Source organism: Pelecanus crispus, chromosome 3, assembly GCF_030463565.1.
Source record: "Pelecanus crispus isolate bPelCri1 chromosome 3, bPelCri1.pri, whole genome shotgun sequence".
NCBI lineage: Eukaryota > Metazoa > Chordata > Aves > Pelecaniformes > Pelecanidae > Pelecanus > Pelecanus crispus.
In genome coordinates, this window is record NC_134645.1 from 1,623,274 (window position 1) to 1,641,232 (window position 17,959).

At 50.9% G+C, this 17,959-nt stretch overlaps 2 protein-coding genes across 2 annotated transcripts; one reads left to right on the forward strand and one right to left on the reverse strand.

Annotated features, from left to right (window-relative positions):
* Positions 1 to 810: 810 nt before the first annotated feature.
* LOC104026581 (two pore channel protein 2) lies at positions 811 to 16,478 on the reverse strand. Its single transcript, XM_075707253.1, has 19 exons — positions 16,458 to 16,478; positions 15,599 to 15,681; positions 13,038 to 13,152; positions 12,268 to 12,396; positions 11,891 to 12,007; positions 10,633 to 10,751; positions 10,351 to 10,452; positions 9,251 to 9,377; positions 8,015 to 8,216; positions 7,194 to 7,338; positions 5,005 to 5,190; positions 4,493 to 4,557; positions 4,140 to 4,227; positions 3,746 to 3,815; positions 2,961 to 3,180; positions 2,655 to 2,745; positions 2,229 to 2,342; positions 1,729 to 1,847; positions 811 to 965 (listed from the first exon to the last, which is right to left on the reverse strand). The coding sequence occupies exons 1-19, from the start codon at positions 16,476 to 16,478 to the stop codon at positions 820 to 822; spliced, it is 2,259 nt and encodes a 752-aa protein (XP_075563368.1). The 3' UTR covers positions 811 to 819.
* Positions 16,479 to 16,593: 115 nt separating this feature from the next.
* On the forward strand, positions 16,594 to 16,770 carry MTLN (mitoregulin). Its single transcript, XM_075706762.1, has one exon. The coding sequence runs from the start codon at positions 16,594 to 16,596 to the stop codon at positions 16,768 to 16,770; it is 177 nt and encodes a 58-aa protein (XP_075562877.1).
* Positions 16,771 to 17,959: the final 1,189 nt, after the last annotated feature.

Sequence of the window (17,959 nt, forward strand, 5' to 3'; positions counted from 1 at the left end):
AGGCGCGCCGCGGGCCTCCGCCGCCCTCCCATTGGCCGTCCCGCTCCGCCAATCCCGTGCGCTTGGGCGGGGAGGCCGCGCCTCCTCTAGCATCCCATTGGGTGGGCGAGGCCCCGCCCCCTAGGGCGGATCTGCGCTGGGGTGTTCCTTGCCAGGCGAGGGGAAAGGGGGAAGGTGGTGGTGGGGGGGGAACCAACCAAAAATACACATCTAAAATAATAAATTGGGATTTAGCAAAGCTAAAGGCTGCCTAGGGCTGGTGTAGACAGCACTATTCACTGCGCCCAGGGCTTGGCGAGCAAGATTTGTCCCTGCAGAGGAAGTAACGCCAGCAAAGCAGAGGGCAAATCACGAAAGTTAGGAGAAAGGGTGAGAAGAGGCTTCGCGCCCAGCCACCTCCCATCATTAATTCTCCAATAATAGGTCATTTTTTCCAGTCTGCTCCGTTTAATGTACTAAAGAGGCATTTGACGCCGCTTACATTGGTCCATATACGCATATAGAAGTGCTGTAATACAAGATCCCAGTTACAAATAGATATTTCATAACATACTGACTACGGCACCGTTACTCGACTGGGACAGTCAGATACACCGACCCTCCCTCTGCTTCCCCGTGAGGGTAGTTCCAGTTTCAACATTTACGCGAGATAAAGCTCCTTTGCGCAACGAAGCCGCTCCCAGCGTCAGCCACCCCTTCCACTGCGTAATCTGTCCCCCACGCGCGCGTGAGCGCGGTGGCAGAAGGCAGCCAGCCAGGGAACGCACTGGAGACCCGGGCGGCTGAGAATTAGCTCCTCCTCGTCGTGGATCACCTCTGTTACGCGGCGCTCTCCGAAGGCAGGTTACTGGGTAGAGCAGCGGTCGGGGACAAGTTTAAGATCTCTTCAAATGAAGGGCCTTCCTCCTCAGGGGGTATCTCTGCCTCAAACATACGCTGGAGCAGAGCATCCACTGTCCTGTACCCTGCAGGTGGCCCAAAAAGGAAAAAAAAGAAGTCACTGTAAGCATCCATTCCTGTTCCTCAGCAGAAGTTAGGTAGCGGCTACCTTAGGGCAGCTCTTACTCAAAGTCTGCTCCCCATGTTTTACACTAAAGAGGCAAGAAAACAAATGCCCCAAGTGATGTTCCCTGGTATTTTACCCCGTATGCTTTCAAGCACTGTGAGCACTTGTAAAGGATAAGACTGTTATTTTAAGATTTTAAGCACTTCTGTTCCCACATGTCCTTCAACGGATTTATGATCCCCATCAGCTGCCATGCCGAGAAGCACAAGATTGGGGAACTGCTCAGGTACAGCAAGAAAGCCAGAAGAAAAGGTAAGCATTAAGCTAGAGGAAAGGAGCATATAGTCACCCCATGATCCAAGCCAGGAGGAACACAGAGTGCATAGAGGAAGGAGAAAAGCTGAAAAAACCCAGACTTCTCAGCAACAGCAGGACCTCAGCCACCAAGGCAGCGTCTTCACAGACTGGCTACTGAAGACAAGCGTGCACAGGAGGGCCTAGGTAGGGAAGAGGAAAAGGAGTTGCTGCAAAAATAGGAAAACAGCAAACATTAGAGTGTGCACAGTTCTCTCAAGCTCTCCAGCTGGGTTTTAGCTGCTTTTACAGCCCAAAGGAAGCAGAAGTACGTGGGAGCTTCCCCAGAGACAGGGCTACGATCAAGGACAGTTCAGAGCCTTGGCCTCTTAAACCAAAGACTGGGCATGCTGTAGGGCTGCACTTACGTTTGGAGGCAATTTTAAACATCAGCCCTTTAGACTGTGGCTTTGTTCCACCTTCCCCCTCGAGGTTGTGCTCAGCACTCTCCATGTTATCAAGGAGCTGTTCATCCTGGAGCTCATCCCTACACAAGAAGGAGCAGAAGTTACCCTGGGGGGGGGGGGGGGGGGCACATCTTACCCCAGGGCCCCACATGTACCCAGCAGCAACGGATCCTGCGGGACCACAGCCACGCTGTTGGTCTCCAGCATCTCCCCTGTCCTCCGGACAACAGCCCTGGGCTGGAGGAGCGGAGCGAGGCAGACACGGCCAACATGACTAGCCTTCTGCTAACATCTAGACCAAGCCTGCGTGGTCATGACAGACTAGCAAGAACTTTGTGACAAGGAAGAGGAGTCTCAGCTCAAAGCTCGGGACAGAGGGAGGCATTTTCCTGCAGTCCCACAGCCCTCATCGGATGTGCCAAGCCAGCCACATCCAGCACGACCCTTTTGGGGGAGCTTACTCTTGAACTCCCATTCCCAGCTCCTGGATTTTCTGTTCAATGGCTGTTTCTACTTCACTCTTCTCTAGGGAGTACTCCACAAAGAAAGCTTCCAAAATGAACGACACAAAGATACTGAAAGAAACGATAAGCAGAATTACACAGGAGCATTTCCGTACTGGCATCCCCCCTGCTTTTGGGCATCGGCTACTTTCTCAGCATTCCCAGGCTCATTCCCCAGCATGCTGTTCCCTCCTCTGCCGGACATGGGGAGCTCCAAGTCAGCCAGAGCACTCAGTAGAGATAAGAATGGATGCAGCAGATTCCTCTGTGACACATGTCCTGCCTGTCTCTAAGAGTCACACCCTGTGTGACCACCACTACCACCCTGGCAGGGGGCAGAGCCCCTCTTCCCTCCAAAATGGAGGGGAGCAACCCAAAACTTACTTGACAATAATTATCACCATCACAATGTGGAAGGCGATGAAATACAGCTTCGCAGGCTGAACCGTCACGTTGGCAAATCCGTTGGCAAAGAGTATAATGGGAGTCAAGGGCAAGAGTGCTAGAGGAAGAGAACATCTCGCTGCAGAGTAGCGCTAAGGGAGGAACCAGAGAACACTGCCCAGCCATGACCTTCGGAACAAAGCCCTCCGCAGCAACCATTTCTCTGTTTGCATAGGTGCGTGCAATACCAAGGGGGAGAGCACGGATCACCAAGCTCTAGTTTGGACCTTCCACCACAAAGGATATCATGCCACTGATTGACTACAGTGAGCTCCATCAGGACGATGAAGGATGACGCAAAGTTGTTGAAGTTGTTCTTGCAGTATTTTCCACGGGCAAACAGAGAATCCTTGAGGGCTGGGTTGCCGCATTCCAAGGCATGAGGAGCATTCGAGTTTGCAGGGAAGAACTGCACTTTCCCATGGAATAACTCCATGCCAACGATAGCAAACACACAGTACACAACCTGGGAAGAGAAATCCCATTGCCTGCTTCTCCATGCCAGCAAGCTCCATGGCAAGTTTAAGAGTTCCAGCGGGTTTTCCATTTTTTTACAGACACAGACTCTATGCTGCTCCTCAGCAGTTTGCCAAGAGACCCAACCCACTCAAGGGCAATTACCAGGCAGAACTAAGCCAAGAACTACAGCTCAAACACATGGAAATGAAATATTCTCAAGTCATAAGAGGAGAACTTATTTTTAGGAAGTTATTTGAGAAACAGGTTTCTCGTTCAGCTTCTTGCCCAAATCACAGTTTGATTCCTTACTGTGTGAAACCCAGACTGCACCGAACATCCTCACTGCCCCGTGGAGCAAAGAAGAACGTCCTGACCTGGCAACCGGCAGGAACCCAACCCCTTTGCACACATTTACATGTGCAATGACCAAGAATCAAATGGACACTTACAGTTTCAAAGGCCAGCCATCCAGATATTTGCATTTATCCTCTCGAAAACAGCATGAGCGTGACACTTAAGACACATTCCTGTAAAACTGGAGTGCTTTGAGCTAGGATACCAGGATTTCTTACCAGAGTCAGCCCACCAAATGTCAACATTGTCGGTACGATGTTTATCAGTGTGTTCATGATGACCCGGAACCTACAGCAAATGATTCATGACAACCCTGCTGTGGGGAGGCTCTTTTAAAGCCTACACTTGCTTATTGTCACATCCCATCCAGCACGTGCTCCCCACATGCCCTTATTTATAAGTAAGTCTCCAGAGAGGCTGCAGCAACTGGGCTCATCCCAGGCACGCTGGGACAAGGCCTTGGGATGCTTTGCTGTGTGGCTACGGCCAGTGCAAAGCAGCCACGCAGAGCAACTCAAGGCACTGTCTCAGCCAGCCTCTGACACAGCTTGCCCCAGAAAAAAAAAAACAAAAAAAACCCAAAACATACCCCTATCCCACTCTCCTCATTACCTTTGAATGCTGTCAACAATCCTTATTAGCCTGAGGACCCTTAAGATGAAGACAATGTCCAGGATCTGTTGGCTGTTGTACTTCGTGGCTGAGAAAGGGAAAAAAAAGATTTTTCTTCTGAAAAATAAGCAGGGAAGTGTAGAGATAAAGTGTGTTCTTACATTTGTTATGAGTTGTCCTTGTTAAACACTGTTTGTTAACAGGTAGTTATTAAAAAGACTGGGTTAGTTCTTAAACCCTATAGGAAATTCATTGCCTTGTCAAAAAGCCTCCCTAGCCCAAGGTGATGGCAAAAGATGACTCAAGACCACCACGTTTCCCAGATGCATGCAGACTGCTTAAGCTGCACTTACTCGATTTCAGGGTGGCATTGAGTATCGTTGCAGTCAAGGCAGCAAAGATGATGAGGGTATCAAACCTAGCATGAGGGAAGGCAGTGCTGTTAGATTTCTGGCAACAGAGAACGGGCGCTTAAGCTGCCACACAAGGCATGAAAGTAGTAATCCCTCTCCCTCACATCTGTGCCAGGCAGTCCTGCCTCATCTCAAACTATTTGCAGGGTGGGAAGATGGGAAAGCTTTGTTTAGCAAAACGCTTTCCCCTGCCCAGCCACTATCCTCACATGCTGCAGAGTCACCTTTCACTGAGCTAGCAGAGCAGGGCAGAGAACAGTAGTCTCTGTCAGAGCCAGGTTAGGCCAGGAAAGAGCACAATGTCCTCTGATGCACACAATCATTTTAATTACACCCTGGCACATGAGTTAGGCAGCCCATCTCTCCAAGAGACTTTCAGTTCTTGAGGGGCTGAACACAAAGATCTCATCACACTTCACACAAGCTTTCACACAAACATGCATCCTACTCACCAGTTCCAGAACTGATTTTTGCCAAAGAACACTCTCGGTTCATAAGTGTACACTTTCAGGAGTATCTCAATTATATACAAAGCCAGGAAGACCCACTCGGCATAAGAAATATAGGGGGTTTCCTCATCCAGAGCAATGAAGACAGCATTTATTAGAATGATCACATCATAAGTCCAAACAAATCCCCTGCAAGAAGAAAAAGAGAAATCAGTTTGCCACTCCCAAGCAGGTAAAAGTTAGTTATTTCAGGAGTTCTTTACCTCCTCTCTGAAACATTGCCATTTAGGTAAACTACCTTTACCCATCAGTTCTCCCCAAACCCAAGAGTTTAGGAAAGCTACTACAGAGTTTAGCTTTGCCCTTGAAGTCCGACACAAAGCAGAGCACAAGCCTTCCAGATACACCACTGCCAATGCTCCCAGCGTTAAACAAACTCTTAGAGACTGACTGCAGCTGTGTTTCTAACAAGCCAAGCAGCATTTCTCAAGCAAAAAGACTGGACGAGTAAAACAGAGGACTATGCAAAATTGGGAAGGGTGGCTGGTACACCAGATGAGCGTGCTGCAGTCAGAGGGACCTGGACAGGCTGGGAAAGCGGGCAATGAGCAATCCCAACATGTTCAAAGGAAAATGCAAAGTCCTGCTCCTAGGGAGGAATAACCTCAGGCACCAGTGCAGCTGGGGGTCAACCATCTGAAAAGCAGCTCTGCAGAGGATCTGCAGGGTGGGGGGTGTCTTGGAACAGGCTGCCCAGAGAGGTGGGGGAGTCCCCAGCCCTGGAGGTGTTAAAAAAACAGGCAGACATGGCACTCTGGGACATGGTTTAGTGGGCATGGGGGTGTTGGGTTGACAGTTGGGCTGATGATCTTAGAGATCCTTTCCAACCTTAGCGATTCCTAGCTTTGCTTTCATTAAAAAAATTAATCCAGCCACCAAGCCAGGAAACATGAAATTAATTACTCCTCTACCCTTAATTGGTTTAGTGGTGGACTTGGTAGTTTTAGGCTAATGGTTAGACTTGATGATCTTAAAGGTCTTTTCCAACCTAAACGAGTCCACAATTGGCTGTCAAGTTGAATGTGAGCCAGCAATGCACCCTGCTGGCAAAGGCAGCCAACAGCACCCTGGGCTACGTTAGGAAGAGCGTTGTGAACAGGTCCAGGGAAAAGATTTTTCCTCCATTTACTCAGTACTGGTGAGGCCACATTTGGAGTGCTGTGCCCACAGCTGGGCTCCCCAGTACAAAAGAGACATGACCATACTAGGGTGAGAGCAGCAAAGGGTCACAAAAACGATTAAAGCATAGGATAGTCTGACTCATTACACATTGAGAGAGCTGGGATTGTTCAGCCTGAAGGGGAGAAGAGCCAGGGGGATCTCAATACGTACATATAAATACCTGATGGGAAGGTGTAGAGAAGATGGAGCCAGACTCTTCTCAGTGGTATCCAGTGAAAGCACAAGAGGCAAGGGGCACAAGTTGAAATACCAGATTTTTCCATTTAGACAAAAGAGTTGGTTTCTTTTTTTTTTTTTTTTTTTTTAAACTGAAGATGATCAAACACTGGAACAGGTTGCAGAGAGGTTATGGAGTCTCCATCCTTGGAGATACTCAAAACCCAACTAGACATAGCCCTGAGTACCCTAGTATAGCTGACCTTGCTTTAAGCAGGGAGGTTACACTAGATGATCTCTAGATGTTCCTTCCGACCTCAGTGATTTTGCAATTCTGGGAAGACTCAGATGTGAAACAGAGCACTAGCAGCTCAGGGTACCAGCTCGGTAAGAGCTGATAAAGCAGCACGATATAGCTTTGCAGCAGAGACTGCTGATGTAAGACCACCTTTAAGTGAAGCATTTAATCTGGTCCTTTAAGGCAGGCCACAAAGCACTTCTTGCTTTCAGTAGAAACTATTTACACTCAGCACTGCTCTCACCCTTTGATCTGAACAAGCGGGACTGGAAGAGGTATGGACTCACCAACAGCCAAGTCTGGTTTCTCCGCACCACTGAAGGTAGACTCAGAGCACAGTTGGTCCACAAAACACTTAAAAACATAACCCCCAATGTTTGCCCAAATGCAGTTTGCACTTTCCAGCGTGACACCCAGATGAGCATTGGTTTGCAACACCACTGCTCTGCAGCCCTTTGAACATTAAGAGCTGCTTGTTCCACAGGCAGAGGCTTACCTGTGCCTAACCATGCTGCGCAGGAACCGGCTCACTGCTGACTGGTATACACGAGGCATCCAATGCCCCAGCGGATGGCTGCGTATTTTCAGGGTAATCACCTGGATGTTGAGGAGATCTGCCAGTTGTACAAAGGACTTCTTGTCTGCAGTGGGGAAAAGCACTACACGTCAGTCTGCTGTCATTAAAAAAAACAAATACAGTGTCTGGCAAATGCAAACCTGCAGGCACACCAGTCGCAGCAACCTGGACTCAGTACCTGTTCACAGCAGCAGGCAACACACATGCTCAAAGTGGTATCCACCACAGAAGAGGCTGAACTCAGTACTCCAACAGCTTCTCCGCCCCATTCCTGGGGGACTGGCTCAAGCCACAGGCCAACAACCAACACAAACCTTTAACGATCAGGATGGGCGTGATCTAGCATGAGGAGAACGACCCATCTCTCCTGATATTCTGTCTCCAGCAGGAGCAGAGCGAGAGGCTCCAGAAGACTATGTGGGGAAGCCACATTGCTTGGAGGAATCTGATAACAAGGGAGGCTTTCCTTGTCCCGTGCTGAGGACAGGAGGTCCCATTCTCCATGGCGAGCTTGGCCTGATGTCAAACAGCCAGGAACAGCTACCCACAGCATACATGACACGGGCTACAGCACAGGCAGAAAGAACAACCTTTCAGGACTTAAGCAATCCGGAGGGAAGCAGGAAGAGGGGCCCGGAGTCCCTCTGGGTCCATTACAGACCGTAAGTCCCAATGCCAAAACCCTTGAAGCATCAGGCTCCTTCCCAATCCCTTGAGCATAGCAGTGTGCCACTGCTTACCTATGAAACCCTTCTGCTCATCATCCGAGATGCACAGCAGCAGCTCTCGGTGGGAGTTGCTGATATCAGGAGCCACCAGCTTGACAAGCTGCTTCCATCGGGCTTCTCTAACGACAAACTGTGCTCCTTCCTCTTCCTTCAGGAGGTTGAAGGCCTCTATCATCTTGCGGTGCTTCATGTAAGCAAGCTTACGGATCTCATTCTAGAGAGAGTATTATGATTCAGGCAGCTTCAGTCACCCTTCCCCCCTCTTTTTTTAAAAAGAAAAAAAAAAAATCTTATTTTCACAGCACAGAGATGCAAGAAGAGACTCGGAGGAACACACTTGGAGTGATATTAGACACAAAGTACAGTACAGTGAGTGGGGGTGATGAGAAATGCTATTTAACAGGCAACCATGGGCTCCCTGCACAGCACTCTGGAAGGATCAATACATTGCTTGCTGCTGGGAGATGCATTGAAAAAACGGAAGAAAAGACAAAGGACAGTGTCTAACAGGAAGGAGATGACAAAGATCACAGGATCTGCATGTCCACAGGTCACAGGAGCAAAGAGGATGTGTCCACACATGCTTCCCATCCGTAAGGGAATACTGCTGACAGCAGGGGTGGAGATCCTCTTCTGCACACAATTACAAGCAGGCTAAAGAACCTTCTACCCTTGGGAGACCAGCCTCTGGGAAGACCTAGCAGACTGCTTACTGAGAAAGGGCCAATCCCCTCATGGGAGCACCCAGGAATTTCCTGCTCTCACCCTTTGATCAAAAGTACCAAACTGCACCTACTCAGTTTGGGTAGAAGCAGCAAGAGTTCCAATTTACTCAGACCTCCCTTTACATTTCCTTTAAGAGCACATGCAGTGGCCGAAAAAGTGTGCTGCATGTTTATAACCAACTGAAAACAGTCTCCTGCACAGAGGCAGAGTTTTTGAGCTAGGACTAAGCCTCTAACAGCAATAATGCAGAGACGTATGCTTCTATCTGTTGCAGCTTCTTGGGTCCACAGCACCATAGAATATTTCATTGTTAAATGCTAGAAGCAGAACTTGCAACAATCCTCCTGATATGAAAAGTGGACCTGTGCTTGTTATTGCAGAGCATCAAAGGCAAGAAGCTGTACCCCCTTCTCCACACTTTCCAGAAGCAGAAGCTTTCCAAGGGAAAGCCTGATATTTCATTATAAGATTATATAGAACAGCAGGCAGTCACCAGTCACAATTCACCCCTCCAAACATTACCTTCAGGTGTTTTTTGTAGTTGTTGTACACAACAGCCAGGAAGAGAGACATGAAGATGTAAGTGTTGACGATGACAAAGGCAATGAAGAACAGGGCATACCATGAGCTGAAGTCAAATGCCGGCATCCTAGAGAAGGGGAGAGAGGTTGTTGCTTGCTAGGCAGACAAACAGGGAAATAAAAGAAACCACATGAAAACAGTCTCCCAGGTGGATTTCTAAGTACTGGTTTAGATAGTCAGATAATACCCAAGCTAAAAACTGTGCATTAGTTCAGTTAGCAGTTTTCTTCCCCTGGGTTTTCATCCTAGTTTATCAGGCCCCGACTGAAGGGATGCAGAAGAGAAAGCACAGAGATTAAGCTTCTGTCAGCATGGCTAAGTTTAAGTGCAGTCTTGAGGTGCTGCCTCAGTCATAAGCTGTTTATTCGCTTCACAGACCCTCCCTGCACTCAGACCTCCTCTTCCACTTACCCTAGGAGGACTAGCGGCATTTCTCAGTCTAAATGCTCAGGGTCCCTGTAACGTCCCAGTACTGTTCAGTACATCTCCAGCACACACGTAAGTGTGCCATTCCTCCCCACACCCCCTCTTTGATGGCACCTTCATGGTACAAACTGAAATGGAAACCCAGTTAGAAGAATGAGGATGGAAAGCCCAACCCTCGCATAAGTTTAACACAGCTGTGCGAATTAAAAAATATCTGCATAGAAAGGCCTGCAAATATTACGAGAGAAAAAGACACTGATCACTAGAGCACGCCCTTCCTTTTCAGGAAAGGGTTTTAATCAAAGAGTGTGTGTGTGTATGTGTGTCCCCCTCTGGTTTAAGCCTTCATTAGCTGCTGGGTCATTGGGAAAGCAGTATTTTTAATGCATCTTTTCTAAAAGGCTTCCTAACCTCAGATTCTGGTTCAGAGCCATTTATAAAACAGATGCCTGAGAATTCATGAAACCCCTGCAGGCTGGAAAAGTAAAAGCCCTGTTGCTGCTCTGAAATACCCTGTTGTGCAAAAACACAGTATTGTTCTAACCAGAGATCCTGCCACAGGGAGCAGGGCACCAGCATTCACAACAGAAAGACTGCAAGCTCAGCATACATACATGACATCCGGGCTGTTTGCTGTCGTCACCAGCACATAGAGGTCAAACACAGTTTCTAGGTAGTTTTTGAAATACGGCAAACCTTCTGCTGTCTGGAGATTCCTAGGAGGAAAATGACAATCTGAAGTTAAGTACAAAGATCACACGTCCCACCGCAGGAACTGCATGTATCAGCAGTGCTTGTATTCGCTAGTAATCATTTGGAGGTGCCAGATTCCCTCCTGCCCAAAAGTATCATGCGCATTCTTCCCACCTAGCTCCGAGCAGAAGAAGTATTCACACCTCTCACCAAACAGCTTCAAGGCCATAAGGGAGAACATGAGAAGGCTAAACATGAAGAGCAAGAAGACGTAGGTGATCTCCGGCAGCGTGTTGCGGATGCTGCGGAAGGCTCTCCGAATCTGCCAGGGGGAAAGGAAGCATTTAGACGTAAGGTGGTACCCATTTTTCCCCCTCACCATCCCATCTGGATCAAACACCTACACAGGGACAGGCAAGCAAAGTGGTACCTACACAGGTACTTTTCTGTCGCCTGGCAGGAGAGATTTTGACCCAGATGTGCTAGCTCTGTTCTGCTAAAACCTGTGCAAGAGCACCAGGCCTTTGCTCCTCACTCCGCAGAGGAGATGCTAGAAGGAGAGACCCTATCTACATACCCTCACAACCTCACCTAGCCAAGGGACAGGGGGCCCTGTGGCACTGCTGAGATGCTCTTGCTGCAGGGGACTGGTCAGGGACAGAAGCCCATCACTCCAGGCCACAAAACACACGCTCTGAGCCTGAGAGTTCAGCTGCTCCCTCCCCCAGGCCTCCACACCCCAGTAGTTTATTCATTTCTAGGTCGGGACCAGAACGGTCTTGGGCAGCAGGGCAAAGATCACCCACCGCCCCCAGTGACAAGAGGAATCAGAGTCCAAATCACCCATCTGAACTACAAGTTCAGTTTCTGAGGACAGTGTGACACTTGTGCTTGTTTGCCTAGGAGACTTCCAGAAATAAGTAACCTGGCCCCTGACCCAGGGAGAAACAGTTTTCTCGTCTGTGGTGCTGCTCATGTTCACAGCTCCTGAGGACAGCACCTAACTCTGCTCGCAAACAGCAGCTGCTCCTCCACACAGGCTGGACCAAGCACAGCCCGTGGGCTGACCTTACGAGAAACGTTCTTCCTTCTCCGTACAGTCTTACGCTTTGTTAAGTGTGACCTTCCCTAAATCATCACAGCACCGTGTTTGGTGAGAAGCTCTAGTTCCGTCCCCAAGCACACTCAGGGCTCTGGACAGCAATAACCCAGGCCGTAAGTAAAAGGAGAAGCCTTTTGGTACTTTGCACAGAGCCCAAGCAGCACCGGTGCGAACCCTTTTCTCTATCTCAAATTCTTGCTTTGGGCCACCTCTGAGAGAAACCTTCACTCACAGGAACCTAGATTCTGCCATTTCTGCACAAGAACCTTCCTACTAAATCCCCTGGATCTCAGAAAGCAGCAGGCTGTCCAAAAACAGGACCCTGCACCAGGGGTACACCCCACCAGACCTCTTCTTACCTGGCGACTCTCTGCAAAGTTGATCAGGAAGATGGGCCTCACGATTCTTGACCATCGAATGCTCCTCACATTGTATATCCTGAGGACCCCATATATGGCCAAGTCTGTTAGTGATAACTGTAGAAAAAAAGAAGGAAAATTCCCAGAAGCAATGTTGGAAACGCATCCAGACAGCGAAGACGATAGGGTTAGCTGATACAAGACAGATGCACACATGACAAGTTTGCGAGAACAAGGCCGAGCTTTTGGTCGGTTTGGCCACGGCTCTTGTGGAGCCCTTGTGCATCGGGTCTACGTTACCAGGAAAGCAAGAGGAGGAAAAAGCCACCTCCACTTTGGCCACTTCAACCTCGAAGGCTCCCCAGGGCCTAACTCACCAGGATTGCAACCATAATGCAGATGTTCTTGGTATCCTTCCAAAATACGTTACGAAGGGTGACTTTTGCAAAATGCGTCAGTCGGCCAAAGAACACCAGAAGGCACAACACCTCGACCAGAGAAGTGACCTGCAAAGAGAGAGGGGGCCCAAATCAGGACAACCAAGAGCAGCGCTAGCCCTCTTCGCACAGATGAGGGTGTTCAGGCTGGGGTACAGGCAAAGAAAAACCAGACAGAGTCAGTATAAAAGTTTTTCCAGCAGGTTCTGCGGCCGGCTGTTTTACAGGCTCACATATCTGACACTGAGCAATAGTTTCAGGCTTCCTTTTGTGAAATTCCCTGCCACAGGCAGGTTAAAGCCAGTAAATTTGTACTTGCTTAGGATTCAAGGAGCAACCTCTCACAAACACACTAGTGCAGAACAAATAAAGGCTACAGAAAAAAGTCAGTCTTAAGGGCAACACTTCATTTCTGCTTTCAGACATGAGGTCTGGACTGGGGTCACATAAAAGGCTGGAATTGTTCTCCAAGATGCAGAAAAGCAACATGACTTTGTCCACGGTCACATCAGCCATTGCTGGTGGCCACAATGGCTCTCACAGTCTGTGTCTAGCTCCTATACCCCTTTTTTGTCAAAGATACCAACAGAAATATCAACATCAATTATCTCTTGACACCTTTAACAACTAGTTTCAAGCAAGAAACCCTTGCTTGCTCTAGCAAGCAATGCAATATTAGTTGCATTGCTGCTTGTACACCGAAAACTTACCAGGAAGGGGAGTGGATACACAGCAGGTTCTTCAAACACCGCAAGGGACAGGTTGAGAAAGATGAAGAAGTAGGTGGCTGTTCGCATAATCCAGTGGTTATAGAGATGATAAAGCCTGCAGAAAGAAGGCAGCGGCACCATAAATAAAGGCTTCGGTGCACATACCCATGGGGTCACCAAGTACATCTTGGCACGCTGTCCCAAACAGTCATGGAGGAGGAAGGGTAACAGTAGCACAATTTTTGCCAGCCAGAGATTTGGCAATTTGTTCCCTGGCCCTTCCTTATAGTCTCATAGCTGATGGACCCTACACTCCCCTTCATGGAGCAGAAAACCCAGGAAGGTGGAACACAGGTGTTCTTCAGTTCAGTTTAAGACTGCAACATACAGATTCAGCAAAGCTGCTTCCTTCTTGTAATTGCCTTGTTCCTTAATTTGATTGCAAACTTCTGCTAAGCTCAGGTATCCACATGACACGGAAACCAAGCCTGATTAGTTATCCAGTACCCTTTCTTTGCAGGTTAAAAAGCAAAGAGATAAGAAAAGCCACCAGAGAGAAGTATGGAGTTGCACAGTAACCTGGTTTTTATACAGAACTTAAGCAGTATTCTATCCCCTACGGCAGCAAAACCTCTGGTGAACGTTAGCAACAACCGTGAACACATCCAGCTCTAAGCCTCCCACAGGAGGTTTCACACAACAGCGGCTCCTCTGGGGAGACGCAGAGCAGGTCTGCAGAGCATATAATTTTTCTGCCAATAAAAAAGCTGCCAACATTGCCAAACAGTCATCTCATCTGCCCAGTAACCACCTGCACAAAGGCTACAGGGCAGGTGATTATACAGATGACAAGATATTACACCCTTAATAAGGCCATCAAGACACAACCACATAAAACCTGCTCATTTCTACTATTTATAGTAAGCATACTTGGGCAGGACAAAACTATATGCACACAGTCTGTTCTTCCAAAGCAGACAGACATTACAGCTACACAGCAGCACACACTTGCTCAAAGCCTTTGTAACAACCGTAATTAACCATACTTGTGTCTCCAAGATGCCTGAGAAACTTCATTGGCTAAGCCATGAGAACTAAGTAAAAGGCAAGGGTTTTGTGGGGAGGGCTCCAGGAGCCATTAGTGCTCACACACCGCTTTGCTGGCAGTCTGTTGTACCGCCTTTCCGTTCTACACCCCCTCTTAAGTTTTACACATGGAAACAGTTTGCCTAAAGCACTCCAAGCCTGAGGGAAAAAACCTCTCTGAAGCTGCTCAGCCTCTTACTAGCAACTAAAAGGGAAGAGAGTCGCCATGGCAGGCAAAGCATTCTTGACTTGGGGAATTTCACTTAACTTATTGCCAATTAACACAAGCTTTTAATTACTCCTGCCCTCTGGCAGCTACCACCCTTTCTGAAGTTCATCTGAGCAGAGGTGCCATACACTCCTTCGATCAGCTGAAGCTTTGGTGTGCAGCAGGTCGGTGTCACCCGCCGCCATGCTGGCTAGCGACGGCTGTGACTGCCTGGCACAGGGCTGCTCTCCCACACGGGCCAACCGTGCAGCCCCCTGCTACCAAAACCCTGCCGCCTACACCCGGCGTGGCCATGGCCGTGGTTTAACAACTCAGCACCACGCAGCCGCTCGCTCACTGCCCCTGCCCCGGTGGGATGGGGGAGAGAATCGGAGGAGTAAGAGTGAGAAACACTCCTGGGCTGGGATAAGAACAGGTTAATAATTGAAATAAAGTAAAATAGTAATGATAATAGTAACAGTATAATAATAATAGCAATAATAATATACAAAGCAAGTGATGCACAATGCAATTGCTCAACACCCGCCAACCGATGCCCAGCCAGTTCCCAGCAGCGATCGCTGCTCCCCGGCCAACCCCCCCAGTTTCCATACTGCCCATGACGCCGTATGGTATGGAATGGCCCTTGGGGCAGTTGGGATCAACTCTCCTGGCTGCGCCCCCTCCCAGTTTCTTGTGAACCTGGCAGAGCATGGGAAGCTGAAAAGTCCTTGCCTGGCATAAGCAGTGCTGAGCAACAACTAAACCATCAGTGTGTTATCAACATTCTTCTCCTACTAAATCCAAAACACAGCACTATGCCAGCTTCTAGGAAGAAAACTAACTCTATCCCAGCTGAAACCAGGACAGCGACACTCCCACACCCCCTTCCACACAGGCGAGGGCTGACCAAGCTTCCCTACTCTTCATCCCCACAGTATCCTACAGCTTCTGTCTCAAAAGATTTTTTTTTTTCTCCAGCAAAAACCAAGCTTTTATTTCCTTTCCCATCCTCAACCTACAGATGCACTAAGCCCCATTCAACATACACATTTCAGCCTAAACCCAGTTCTTTGCATCCCACCCAACCAATCTTAGCACCCAGTTGGTGAACCTGAAGCCCCCAGCCTTTGCTGGCTGTTGTTCTCCAGACACGGCTGTGGCTGGTTCTCCCCATCCCAGCCCGAGCACCCCACAGCACTGCATCACGCAGAGCCCTGCTCCAGCGTGATGGCGGGGGCATTCGTGAGGACGCAGACCTCCTTACCTGACCGCCTCCGGGGAGGTCTTAAAAGGAATATTTCGGTTGTACTGCGCATCGGAGACGAACGCTGCTGCCAGCAGGAGATCCTGCGGAAAGGGGAAAACGCACACAGGCAGCCGGTCAGTAGCGTTGGCGCTTGAAAGAAAATTGAGGTAGATTACCCAAAGGAGGCCCCTCACTGCAGGGCACGCCATGGAGGTGCGAAGCGCTACAAGGGGTGCCGCAATTTCGCACACCCGTGTTCCCTTTTCTGCTAGCGGGGACCCACCACCGGGCCGTGGGACCCCTGCCCTCCCGGAGGGGGAACAGGACGGGACAGGACCACTCTGCTACCTGCCGAGGACCCACCACCCGGCTGTGGGACCCCTGCCCTCCCAGGGGGGAGGAGGAACAGGACAGGACCGCTCTGCTGCCTGCCGAGGACCCACCACCGGGCCATGGGACCCCCACCCTCCCGGGGCGGGGGGGGGACAGAATGGGATGGGACAGGACAGGACCATTCTGCTACCTGCCGAGGACCCACCACCGGGCCATGGGACCTCCACCCTCCCGGGGGGGGACAGAATGGGATGGGACAGGACAGGACCGCTCTGCTACCTGCTGAGGACCCACCACCGGGCCGTGGGACCCCCGCCCTCCCGGGGTGGGGGGGGGAACAGGACAGGATGGGACAGGACAGGACCGCTCTGCTGCCTGCCGAGGACCCACCACAGGGCCGTGGGACCCCCGCCCTCCCGGGGGGGGACAGAATGGGATGGGACAGGACAGGACCGCTCTGCTGCCTGCCGAGGACCCACCACCGGGCCGTGGGACACCGGGCCGTGGGACCCCCGCCCTCCCGGGGGCACCACAGCACCGCTACCTGCGAGGCCGCCTCCGCCATGGCGCGGACCGACTCCGCTCCTCCCCGGCGCCGCCGCCTTTAACGGCGCCCGCCCCCGCCCCGGCGGAAGCGGGGGGCGGCGCCGGGCCCGAGCAGAGCGGGAGCGGGAGCGGGGATGGGCCCGGAGGCGCTGCGGCTGCGGGCCGTGCGCTGGGCGCTGCTGGCCGCCTTCGCGGCCGGGGTGCTGGTGGGCTGGCAGGCGGGCCGGGCCCGCCGCCGCTTCCTCCGCTGGCGCCAGCGCTGGCTCCAGCGCCGCCTCGCCGCCGCCCAGGAGGAGCTGGAGGCGGCCTGAGGCCAGGCCGAGCCCTCGGTGCGGCCCGGTGCTACCGGTAGCCGGCCTCCTTCCCCCCGCCGCCGGCCCCCGCAGCGGGTTTGGGAGGGCGGCGTGACCCCTCCGGTTGTCTCCTCCAGCAGCTTCGCCTCGGCGGACATCGCCTTCGCCCCGCTGCGGCGGCCGGTTTGAAGCGGGCTCGCCTCGAAGAGAACCGCACCGAAGCGCCGCTGGGAAAGGATGGCATCGGCGGGGTGGCAGGGCCCCTCTTCTGACCTTCAGAAGGCAAGATCGCCAGCCGCCGCAGACCCACCTAACGAAACGCTGAGGATACAGGAACACCGCTGCCGAACACATTTCCGTACCCTGGCTTGTCTGTATTTGTCTCGCTTTAAGTCCGCTACCGAGGTGTGCGGCTCTGCCTGCACCAAGAAGCGCTGCCGATACATTAAACTAGCCAAAATCATGATGTGACCTGCCTTGGTGTGCTTATTTCTCCGATAAGTGAAAACACGCCTTACGGGCGCTTGTAACGAGTGGCAAACCTCGTTGTTGAAAGCACAGGCGAAAAAGGCCTGCGCGGAACGTTAAGGCGTGAAATAGCTGCACGCGTAGATAGGATGAACAAGCAAATTAAGGATGTTCGCGCTTTGGACTCGGAATTCCTTCTTGTGCTTTGGACGAGGAGTTGCGGAGAGAGCTGTAGCGCGTTCCTGCTTCCCCTCCCATCGCTAGCAAATTCCAGAAGAGTGTTTTCTTTGAATCTGAGAGAAGGGGGTGCTCCTGCGTTGTGCCGGAAGATTGACCGCGCGCTGTGCAGGCTGCTGGTTCAACTGTGTTACTGAACTGTGCAAGTTCTAAAAATTTGGAGGAAAAAGAATAAAATACTGCCCAGCAGTCCTTGAGGTCACGAATTGCTGATGGGTAGCCAAATAAGTAGCGCGGTGGCTTTTTGGTAGGAACAGGGTCTCAGACCTTTGGAAGTCCCTTCAATGCAAACGCCGGGGCGCGCAGTATCGAGGGCCCACGTTCAGCAGAGCTGCTCTTTACGGGAGCGCGTGGTTCAAAGCGCATCGCCTCGGTCCAGATTGTGCGTGCTTTACCAGTGAAGCCTCGACGCCTTTTCACGGTGCGCCCGTTTGGTGTTTTTAACCTCGAGGCTGGCAGACGGTTCGAAGCGGGGGTTTCCCGTACAGCCGGCCTTGTCTGT

Coding starts and splice junctions, on each gene's coding strand:
- LOC104026581 (XM_075707253.1), bottom strand. CDS start 16,478: ATGGCGGAGGCGGCCTCGCAG. Junction 12,008..12,267: donor GCATTATGGTTGCAATCCTG/GTGAGTTAGGCC, acceptor TTTTTTCTACAG/TTATCACTAACAGACTTGGC. Junction 2,746..2,960: donor TGTAGTCAATCAGTGGCATG/ATATCCTTTGTG, acceptor CTCCCATTATAC/TCTTTGCCAACGGATTTGCC.
- MTLN (XM_075706762.1), top strand. CDS start 16,594: ATGGGCCCGGAGGCGCTGCGGCTGCGGGCCGTGCGCTGGGCGCTGCTG.